The sequence below is a fragment of the Ananas comosus genome, linkage group 2 (genome assembly GCF_001540865.1).
Source record: "Ananas comosus cultivar F153 linkage group 2, ASM154086v1, whole genome shotgun sequence".
Taxonomy (NCBI): domain Eukaryota; kingdom Viridiplantae; phylum Streptophyta; class Magnoliopsida; order Poales; family Bromeliaceae; genus Ananas; species Ananas comosus.
Window position 1 is genome coordinate 2,670,062 of NC_033622.1, and position 12,082 is coordinate 2,682,143.

A 12,082-nucleotide genomic window follows, 5' to 3' on the forward strand; every position below is an offset into this window, starting at 1 on the left:
GTGTACCAAATCATTCCTTGACTAAATAAAAATGCAACTCAAATCCCCCAAATTGGATACTGTCCATTATTGCTCAAGATATGGAGGACTTTGCTCTCTTTATTATCAAAATAGATAAAATTATACAAAACTGACCTGAATTATGGTCGATTTAAAAATGGCCATCCAAACTTTGAAACTTGTGATTTTGCTACATAATCTATTAACTCATTTGATGTTTTTGGTGACTCTTTTGCAATGTAATCGATCTAGACATGTCGTTTGCTGCAACAGACTTGATTTATGCATCTCATATGATTTATAAGGAAAAAATCATCAAATAATACAAATCAAATGAATTGAAATGTTAAGTGGTAAAGTAAAAGTTTCTAAAAGTTAGATATCGTAGTTCATACATATCTCCTTTTTTTTTGTTTATTTTTGGAACAAACTCATAGGTTCTAGTCCAAGAACCCTCCAAATATATATAGTCCCAGCTACTATACTCTTATGAGTACGATCGCCTTCGTACTCATAAATCGTTTTTAATGATAGAGCTTCCAAATCGACGATCTATACCGTCAAACATTATCTAGATCATTTAAAGCTTCTAGAAATCAAATTTTATAATTCTTTAACATTATTTATAATTTTTTGACATTATTTACCTTTCGATCAAAAGATCTCAAAATTGATAATTTTTAATGACCAGCATGGGATATTTGCTAGTTTAATGGTGTAAAAGAATCAGAATCTGCTGAATTTTTGATAGAAAATTTTATTCACTATCTAGATAAAGATCAATAATTTCAATCTTAAATTGAAAGATCCGATCATTCATTTTTAGGACATCGTTTTTATTTGGACTGTTTATTTTATGCTCACTTGATGACTTATGAGTACGAAAGACCCTATACTCATAAGAGTATAGTAGCTATACTCTCTCTCTCTCTCTCTCTCTCTCTCTCTCTCTCTCTCTCTCTCTATATATATATATATATATATATATATATATATATATGAGCTAGAATACTTTTAGAAGCACCAACCCATTGGTGCTTCTAAGTTTCTAACCTTTAGATCTAACTATTATTACTAATACCTTTTAAATCAACTATTTCACTACCACCAATATCACCAATCATCTGCAACCTACAAACCACCTCCATCTTCATTCTATGGTTAAAAATTTTCAAAGCACACCCCCCTTTAGCACTTTGAGGTTTCTAGCTCGATTCTCTCTCTTGTCTCTCTCTCTCTCTCTCTCTCTCTTACTCTCTCTCTCTCTCTAGTTATATATATATATATAATATATATATTATATAGTACGGCTAGGTATGCTTTCGAAGCGCGAGGGTTCCGTGTTCCACTTTGTTTTCGATGTTCGGACTTCGATCGACGATCGGCTCGTCTAAGATTTGATCTAGAAGTAATTGAGTATTCTTAGAAAATAAATTTTTGCGATTTTTCGATATCGTTTGCTAGTGATCGAGGTGGCTCCAAATTCAACGGGCTGAATAAAATTTTACAAATTGATTGAGATGACATTAAAATTTTAGTATCAAAGTTATTCGTCTTATTTTAGTATGGTTATAAAAGAATTTTTCATCAAAATTTAGTGATTGGATCTTTTCTACCCCGTTTAAACTTGCAACCGGTACCATGGAAATATAAAATTATTGATTTTGAGCCCTTCGATTTTACTAGGAAAATGTTAATCGAAACAAATCACATTTATTTGTCTAGGTACCTTAAATTACTTCTTAGAACACTTGGACGGCAGCGATCGTCGATTCGAATTGTCCTTGAACATTGAAAAAAACTCCACCCTGGAGCATGAGACCTCCGTACTTCCATTAAGCATACCGAGCAACAACTCACCATCGCTCTACTCTCTCTCTCTCTCTCTTCTATATATATAACTAAATATATAATATTAATATTAGAGTGAGGTACTATACTATGTGGAATCACAAGCATTCTGTTCTTCAGCTCGGTTTCGATGTGTGCGGAACTGTCGAATCGCTCGATCGGCTCGTTAACCTTGATCTAGAGTATTTGACAGTACCTAGAAAATATTTTTATGCATTTTACGATATCATTACCTATAGTAACGAAGCGGGCTCAAAATCAACGGCTGGAAAATAAAAATCTTACAAATGTAATATATGATATTAAATTTTAAACTCAAAGATATTTATCTGTTTTATATAGTTATAAGATTTTCTAATAAAATTTCACGTGATTGAATATTTTTACACGTTAACTATGCAAATGGGCTCACTACGGCTTGAATTGTTGATTTTGAGCCCATTCGGATCATAGGCAAATTGATTATACGCAAATAATAATAAAATTTATTTTTTAGGATCCATACTCAGATCAGTTTAACGGACCGATCGATGATTTCGAAGTCGCAATCGAAAAGATCTGAAGCACGGAAGGCTCCCGTGCTTTGCGAAAGCATAGTAAGCCTCTCTCTCTTCCTCTCTCTCTCTCTCTCCTATATATATCTATATATATGATACTATATATAAAATTGTGCTAGAATACTTTCAAAACAACCAACCATTGGTGCTTTTCGAATTTCTAGCCTCTTCGTTCTTCTTTTGTTCTACTCCTCGATTACTAATAACCTTTGGATAACAACTATTTACCTACCACCGACCTATAACATATCAAACCCTACATTCTCCATCAATAGGCTAAAAAACTCAAAAGCACAACCTCTTGGCCGCTTTGGAGCAGTGTTGTAGCTTAACTTCTCTCTCTCTATATATTATATATAATATAGAGAGAGAGATGAGAAGAAAGATCGAGACGACGAGGTCAGAGCAGCTGATACGATAGAATTTATGAGATGGAGCTTCTTCGTGCTATTTCCAGTGTCATGGTATCTGTCATAACTGCGGGCTTGAGACCGACGGCCTTCGACGGAGAGAGTCTGGCTACTGTACTCTTATGAGTACGATCGCTCTCGTTCTCATAAGTCGTTTTCGATAATAGAGTTTTCGAATTGACGATCCACACCGTTAAATATTATCTAGAGCATTTAAAACTTCTAAAAATCAAATTTTATAATTTTTCGACAATATTTACCCTAGATAAATATCAATAACTCTGATCTTAAATTGAAGGATCCGATTATCCATATTTAGGACATCGTTTCTATTTTAACTGTTCATCTTATGCTCACTTGATGGACTTTATTATGACTTCGAAAAATTACAAAATTTATATCTTAGAAGTTTTAAATACTCTAGATCATGTTTGACGGAGTGGATCGTCAATTCGTAAGCTCCATCATTGAAAATAACTTATGAGTGCGAATGATTCTATACTCATAAGAGTATAGTAGTCTTACTATATATATATATATATAATTTTTTCAACAAGAAATAGGGGCTAAATTGTCTCTTTCTATAAAGATTCATGCACCTTGGTGATAGGCTATAGTTTTTTTTTTTTTTTTAAGAGAGATAGATAGCATGCTATTCGTTTCGTTTATTTTATTTAAAAATAAACTTAGCCAAGAATATGAATCAACTAGGATTCAAATTTGGGACCTCGGATATCAACCATCAAGCTTTTTGTCACTTGCGCTAGGGACGGACGGTGTGACAGGCTATAGTTAATGCCAGCTTTATACATTTTACCAGCAAGATCTATTCAAAGAGACCAGGATCATGCATGGAAGTCCTTCAATGCAGAAAAAGTGCAACACTACTTAGACCATTTCACAGCATGCCAAGATAAAGCCCTACATCTTTTCTTTGGGTGAATCCACAGAAACCTGTAGAGAGAGTCAAAAGCATGTATGTTCTTTTGTGTGAGAGGTCAAAGCCCTGTTGCCCTACCACCCCCCCTTCTTAAGGGGGGAAACAGCTCTATGGGCAGTTCTAACATTTTAGTACTTGAAAAAAGGAATAAAAATAATAATAAAGCAGGTGAAATTTTTGACAAATTAGTGCTGTTTCTCATCATCACAAGTTTCAAAATCTGACCACACTGACTGAAGATAGCAAGGCATGTGCAGGCACATGCCATGATTCACCCACAAAAATCCTCATTCCCACTCCAAACCCCCCTCCCCTCCCCCCTCTCTCTGTTAAAATAGAAAACTTGTGAAAAATTTTACACTTTGGTTCTACTTTACCTCATCCCCCTATCAAAAGGAAAAACTTTACCATTCTATGATATTCAAAAAATAATAAAAATAGTCACCACAAGAGTACAACTACTATATGCTGAAGTACAATCCTTTACTTTCATCTACTTTTTTTTTTTATGTGAAAAAAATAATATTATATTATGGGCTCAGCTCCTGAACTTATGACGTTTTAGTCATCGAATTGTCTCATAATTCACATAGTATTATTAACAGTGTATCTCGTTAAATCTTCTTTATTAATACTATACAGATCTTATGGATCCAATGTTGAAGAAATCACAAGTCCGGTGAGTTTATGTGCTTTTAACAAAGCATGGGAGCTCAATTCTTATACTATTCACATATTATATTTCCATTTGTAAAATCTTTTAATGTAAAAAATTATTAATAAAAACTAAGCACCACCAATTAGTCACATGGGAATGGCTGCAAAGAGTCCTCTCATAACTGTGCAGAAAACCCCTCTCTCACACTCTTTCAAAGAAGCTGTCACCTGCTGGATTAATTTAGGTGGCAATCCAAGCAGCCAACTTCTAATCTCATGTCTCATCTTAATTTAATGAATCTAACACAGCAGCAAAAAGAAAATATATTCCCAAGAAACATCAAGTTCCATGAGAGAGAGAGAGAGAGGTAGAGAGAGAGGTGTTGGCTTAAATTGATCAGCATCGTGCCTTATGACAGGAGGTCATGTTGAACCGAGTCATATTCGAAATGGTGTGAGGCTGGGTGTGCCGAGTCATGTTCGAAATAGCGTGAGACTGGTTGAGCTAAATCACAATCGAGATCCGTGGGCGCTGTATCTGTACGCTTTAAGTGAATTGGTTGCGTATTTCTAACAGCTTGAGCTTTTGGGATTAATGGTTAGCACCAACGATCCGACAAGAAGAACATCCTAAATGCTTTAAAAAGCCAAACCACCTGTAAATTCACCCATAATTGAATGAGAAAGAAATTAACAGGAGATTAATGCATGCATGGAACCCCACTTTTGAAATATTTAGTGAGAAGTTTAATCTGAATTGGATCTTCTTTTTCCCTACTCCAAATTAAAGTGGGGTAAAAAACCCTCAAAATAGTGCACAAAATCCAAAGCTACTAGAAATTGGATATACTTTTCCCCTACCTCTCTTCTCCCTTTCCTTTAATTAAGTTCCAACCTGGGATATATTCCTTTCAAATTGAAACTGCCCATTCACATTGCTCTTTCAAAGATATCTAAATAATACTTTTTTTTAAATACTCTCCATGTTACTTTTTTTTGTCACTAATCACACTTTGCCAGTCCCAAAATTAAGCATCCTTAATTCCTTTTTTAATCACTCATGCAAAAGTAGGTAAAAAAGTATTAAAAAAAAAAGACCTCAACTGTAGGACTAATTATTTTTTAACACACTCTTGGCTTTTAATTTTTGGTTTAAAAAAATAGAGTTAGTTTAGTCAATTTAAAGATTGTGTAAATTTTTTTTATATAGTTTTATCAAATTTAATAATATTAATCATGGAGAAAATAAAACTAAATAATTGATGACGAATAGCTTATATTTTTTTAAAAAATTTAGTTTAAGAGATGTTTGGTTTCTCAAAAAAAAGGTTTCCATGGAGCACACCAATTCTAAGATTTTTTATTTTTCAGATAAAAAAGACGGAAAAACAAAAACACAATTTTTTTTATAAAATTTGAAATTTTTTTTTTTTTCAAGAAAACTACTTGTCTTACAAACCAAATCAAATGAAAGAAATGTATTTTTCCAACCAGAAAACTATGTTTTGAGATATTTTTATAAAACCAAATACCCACTTAACTACCTAAAATAAATCAAATAAAAAAAATAAAAAATTAAAGAAATGTCATTCGAACAAAAAAGAATGAGCCTTTTTCAAAGAGTCCTATAGTTGAGGGGCATCTCACTACAATTTCACCTGCTTATTAATTAAAGAGAAAACTTAAAATACCACCCTATGGTTTCGTGATCTATCACTTTAATACCCTGTGATTTAAAATTTATCACTTTAGTATGGGTGGCTTCGTTTTTCTCTTTCTATTATCTCCTTCATTAATTTTTTTTAATTATATCAGTGATAAGTTAAAATCACACGACACTAAAGTAAAAATTCGGTAAACCACATAATACTAAAATGAATATTCAATAAACTATAGGTGGAGTATCTAAAAACTTTTGTACATTATTTAACGGAGAGTTAACCGAGGTGCGGATAGAAAGAGAAAAATAAAACCACAGAATATTAAAGTGATACACTTTAAATTATAGGATACTAAAATAAAAAAAGTAAGAAACTAGAAGTTTACCCTTAATTAAATTAACACAGTAAGAACTTTCTATTAAACCCAATCTTCAACATTAAGCTGATTCTTCATTATACTTATACTCTTCTTAATTCATTGCCACTAAAACCAAAGGCTACATATAACTCATGTGTAGAAACACTACTGTACACGTACTCATCATTTTAAAAGGAATTAATCAAACTAATAATTAAACCATAATAATAATAATAATAATAATAATAATAACTAATAGAAAAAAGATTACATTAACCTATCACTGTGGAGAGCTGGAGAGTTCCATGTAGAGGTTTGAGTCCAGCAGCTCCTCAATCATTTGCTCGATGTGCTGGCGGTCCTCCAGGTAGCTGAAGTGCACTTCAGCACTGCTGTCTGTCCCAGCCGCCGCCGCCGCCGCCTTCGCCTTCGTCACAGCCGCTGCCGCCGGCTTCTTCTGAGCCCTCCGCGCCGCGTCTTTTGCGGCGGCGGTCATCGGCTGCAGAGCGGTGGCCGATTGCAGGGACGAGACCAAGTTGAGGCGGTGGAGCTTCGCGGTGAGCGCCGCCGACAGGAACTTGGGGTGGTTCGGCGGCGGCGAAGCGGAGTTGGCGGTGTAGGCGAAGTTGGTTCGCGCTCTCGGGCCGCACATTATCCGCGCGGCCTCGTCGTAGGCCCGCGCCGCGTCCTCGGCCGTCTCGAAGGTGCCGAGCCACATCCGGATCTTCTGGGTCGTGCCCTTTATCTCCGCGACCCATCGCCCCGACGGGCGCTGGCGAACACCCACGAATTTCGTCGCGGCAGTGGCGGCGGCGGCGGCGGCGGNTGTAACTTGTAGGTAGCTAGAAATAAATTAAGAACCCATTTTCATTCAAATTCTCTTTACTACTATTTCTTAAAATTGAATAATTTTTTTATTTAAATGAACCAAAAATTTTATCAAATTTATTGATAATTTTATCGATATAATTATTAAATAAGGTTAAAATAATTAAATATAAATAGCCAATAGAGTTATTAAATCTACAAAGTTTTCAATTTATTAGGTAATTAAAATAATACAAAGATAAAAAAATATTTGACTGAGGATTGTCAAATTTAATGGTTGAATTAGGTATAAAGTGATTAAAATTAGTAAATTTGATAAACTTATCAGAAAAAAAAATCTGATAAAGGTTTTAATTTTTCTTAGTTAGAGAGTCACTCGACCAAAGTAGAAGTAAAGTAAAAGTTTTGAGCGCGTCAATTCAAACAGCTAGAGAAACATTGCTTTTTTTTTTTTTTTTTTTTTTTTTTTTGGGTTTTTCATCTCTCCACATTTCACTCCGGCAACAAACCTTAAATGGGGGTGTTTGGACAAACACCCAATCCCTTTCTTCAGGTAAAAAACAAATGGGCAAAAGGAAAGAATAAATTTTAGTTAATTGGATCTCACTTGGAGATTAGCACCTTCAAAAACAACAAGAAAAGAAAATGGAAAAAAAGGGAAAATTTGAGCATAGAAGGAGATGCAAAAACAAAAAAGTAGATAAATATGAAAAATTTAAGACTACTCCCCAGAGCAAGTGGCAAAGGGCTTGATGGTTGGTACCCGAGGTCCCTAGTTCGAATTCTAGTTGATTCACATTTTCAGCTAAATTTATTTCTAAATGAAATAAACGAAGCGGGCAGCGTTCTAGCTATCTCTCAAAAAAAAAAAAAAAAACAAATTTTGTAACAAGCAATGTTATCTGCACAGTAAAGAGCTATTTGATTGTATATAATAATATCTATATTGCAGTTGTAATTATATACAGATCATATCTGATGTTTGGTTTAATACATTTGACTTCAATCGTTATAGTTAGAACTGTAGAAATAATCCAACTATAGCAATTAGAACTACGCTAAAATTAGTGGGAATTACAACTACTGCATATGGAGAGAGTAAATTTAAATAAAAAATAAATTTACCTGCCTAATTATTTTTTAAATAAAAATATTTTTTTATTATATTAAAGTAATTTCACTATCATATATATAAAATAATAAAAATTCGGCTCCATATTTTAAAAATAGCTTATATATGCTTAAGGAGTTTTCTTATATGTTAACTAGGCAAGAATTATAGAAGTTACATAAATCATATTAGGTATCATAATGCATATATATTTTTTGAAATAATAATAATAATAATTAACCCAATTAGTGAAGCTAATTTTGGAAATGAAAACCCTAGCTAATCAAACATTAATTTTTAAAACAGTACACGGAGTTAATAGACTTAGTTATACTGTAGAAATAGGGCCATTTAATTAAGGGAAAAAGGTCCATAGACCCTTTGAACTTTAGCAGTTTTGTAAATAAGTGTTTGAACTTTTAATTTTGGCAACTCGATCCACTAAACTTACGCAGCCTTTCTTGTTGGATATTGTACATATAATCTTGTAAACTTTAAAATGTAAAAAAAAAATTTACTTTTTCTCTTCTAAATTTATAATCAAGTGTAAGTATTGAATAATACGACGAACCTTATTTTTAATTTCTATTATGTTTTTGAAGTTTATAAAAAGATATGCAAGACATAGAGCGAAAATAACTATCTGATTAGTAACATCAATTGAAAAGATGTGTTTGTTGAACTACAAAATTGAAAGTTCAGGCACATGTTTGCAGAAAAGCTAAAGTTTAGACGGTTTCCGATCTATATATATATTTTTTCCCCTTTGATTAAATAATCAGCATGCAATTAGCCTACGCAGAGAGGCATCTAGCATTGGTCCTATTTCCAACTCATGAGAGGAATTTAGCTGATCATTAGCCTAAGTACCCTTCCAGCTTGTGCCCTATGTACCTAATTTTTAACCTTATTTTATTTTATATATAAAAATAAAAAAAACCTAAATTCTAATCTTTGCTCACCTAGATGTGCCTGCAGGTGGAGATGTTTCGGCTCTAAGAAGTAGTAATTAAGTATTTGGTAATATAAATATTTAGGGAAAACTTCAAAAACCCCCTTGTGGTTTCCTAGTTTCTCACTTTGCCCCCCTGTGATTTAAAATGTATCAATTTGCCCTCATGTGGTTTCTTCTTTCTCTTTTTCTTATCAATTTTATTATTTTATTTTTCTTAAATCAGTGATAAAATTAAAATTAAAAGGTACTAAAGTGAATATTTGATAAATCTGGATGGGTATCTGAAATTTTTTTTATATAATTTAATGAAATATTAACAAAAAAGCTACCGAAAAGATAAAAACGAAACCACAGGGGGGCAATTTGATACATTTTAAACCACAGGGAGGCAAAGTGAGAAACTAGAAAACCACAGGAGGGATTTTTGAAGTTTTCCCAAATATTTATACGCTTTATTTGGGTGAGAAATTGATAATGGCAGAAGTAGTAAGAGTGCTGCTATTCTCGCCGATTTGGCTCGCCAAATCGTCGAGGGCCCTTAATGAAGGGAGGACCTACATGCAAATGTAGGGCCTCCCTTCATCGAGCGGTATTTGCTGATTCAGTGAGCCAATTCAAGTCGCTGAATCAGCGAACTTAGAATTTTCTATAGAAGGATGTCATTTTTCATTTTCACCATAGCGAAAAATTTAAAATTATTCTTTGTTAAAGGTTATATTAAAAGTAGAAAGAAAAGCTCGCTAACGAGACGTTAAGTTACTTCTACAACAGCAGAAAATAATAATAGGAATACAATACTTGCCCCACGTCTACAGAAGCTCCAACCAAATTAAACAAAACATGAAGGATACTTCTTATTATACAACTTCTCTAACAAATAAATTATTTTTCGAAGTCATATTAGATATGCATTTTAGCCCTTCTAATGCGAACATCAGTATTAACATAACCACTTTTACAATAAAACAGAATTATTTTATAAATAATTAATAATTTATGTGTCTGCTTTTTGGCTGATAAATATCATCACTTTCAAATGTAGAACTATGAATTGTATCAAGCTTTGCTTTCTTAAACAAGAAAAAGAAAAAAAGAAAAGTTATTCCACACTATGTATATAGATCTAAAAGAGTGAGAACAGAGCATGTACTCAATGTGAAAAGCCAATGGAGATTGGAAAATAAGAGTCTCCAAAAAGCTGTCAACATTAATTTATTTTTTAGTTAAATTGCAGAAAATGTTTCCATACATACCCACTTTTTCACTTTTTCTTTCTGACTTTCAAAAATCTATATTTTGCCATTTAAAATTTTAGAAATATTTTCAGAGAAGTACTGTGTTAATAGGGAGGGCAAAATAACTCAATTATCCTTACTTCTTCTATAAGAAAAAAAATAAGTTTATAATATATTTCTATCATTTTGAAGGGTATTTCGGTATAAATTATAAAAAAATAAACGAAATAGTGATAGAATCCTGATGAAGGGAGATTAAATGCAATAACTTGAATTGTTGAGGAAGTAAAATATAAGTTTTTAAAAATTAGGAAGAAAAAATAAAAAAAATAGATATTTATAAAAAAATTTATGTAATTTAGCCTTTTTTTTTATTTTTTGTTTTCTGAATCCAGTTTCATTTTGTAACATGTAGAACCCGATTTTTAGAGTTGATCCTTTGACAATGGAAAGTGTTCTATGTTAGGATTTCCATATATTGTGACCCAATTAATCATATTTAATTTAGGATTTGATATAGATAAAGGTCAATCCTAACAGATTTAGAACTACTTGATATGATATATTTTATCTCTATCCCATCTATTTCAGATTTAAATAGAATCCTAATCAGACTTTGATGGAAAGTCGATCTGGACTCTATATAAAGGGGTATTGGTCCGGTCACCTTCTCATACGCATTCTGGTAAAGAATTATCATCGGTTCCACACCATACGGTAGAGTGCCTGAGATAGGGGGAGAAACCAAATTACCCAAACTCGGTTCGTAACTTTCATACCATAGCCGGACTTCACGCTTCCGCAAGATTGATCAAGAATTTCTTCTCTATGGCGCTCTGTGAGTTATTTTATATTTTGTTTTGATCCTAAATTTTGGTATGTATTTATTTTCGGTTTTGTTTTTTACATACCTATAAAGTCTATCAATTGGTATCAGAGAAAGGTTTTATTGTTAATTATTAAGTTTTTAACGTGAGCGCTGTTTATACTGGGTCGATTTTTTAAAATAAATTAAAATACTGTTCATCTTTCACCCGGTTGGACGCCGACCCTAATACTATCGGATTCAAGGCGTTCCGATCGCATGGCTTATAAAGATTGCTAAACGCCAAATAATTTCTGATCGCATGGATCATGATTCGGATTGCAACATGGACCGAGACTCAAATCTCGGCGGCATTGACGTCGACCCGAGTCCCTACCGTGTGTGACGATGATCCCGATTATCGCGACCGTCGATCTAGATTAGCACGGTGGTGCGATTAACGTTGATAAGAAGCCATAGGGTCGGCAAGCCTTTATCTGGTTGAGCACCATTTTTTTTTTCTTTTATGGATCTAAGGTTTTATTTGGGGATGAAGATGAACATTAGCTTATTTATTGGGGTTATATGTACTAACCTTGGTTAGTTTAGTTTCCAACTTCGGTTAGCATCCCTGGTATCTCGTTGCTTGCTCAAAGAACTTATTAATGAACCAATTTGCAAATTACTGGTCATAGTTATTCTTTTAATATTTTT

At 33.2% G+C, this 12,082-nt stretch overlaps 1 protein-coding gene across 1 annotated transcript; it reads right to left on the reverse strand.

The window, feature by feature from the left end:
- On the reverse strand, positions 6,506 to 11,244 carry LOC109706915 (ethylene-responsive transcription factor ERF003-like). The gene is made up of 2 exons (XM_020227940.1): positions 11,231 to 11,244; positions 6,506 to 7,276 (listed from the first exon to the last, which is right to left on the reverse strand). The coding sequence occupies exons 1-2, from the start codon at positions 11,242 to 11,244 to the stop codon at positions 6,715 to 6,717; spliced, it is 576 nt and encodes a 191-aa protein (XP_020083529.1). The 3' UTR covers positions 6,506 to 6,714.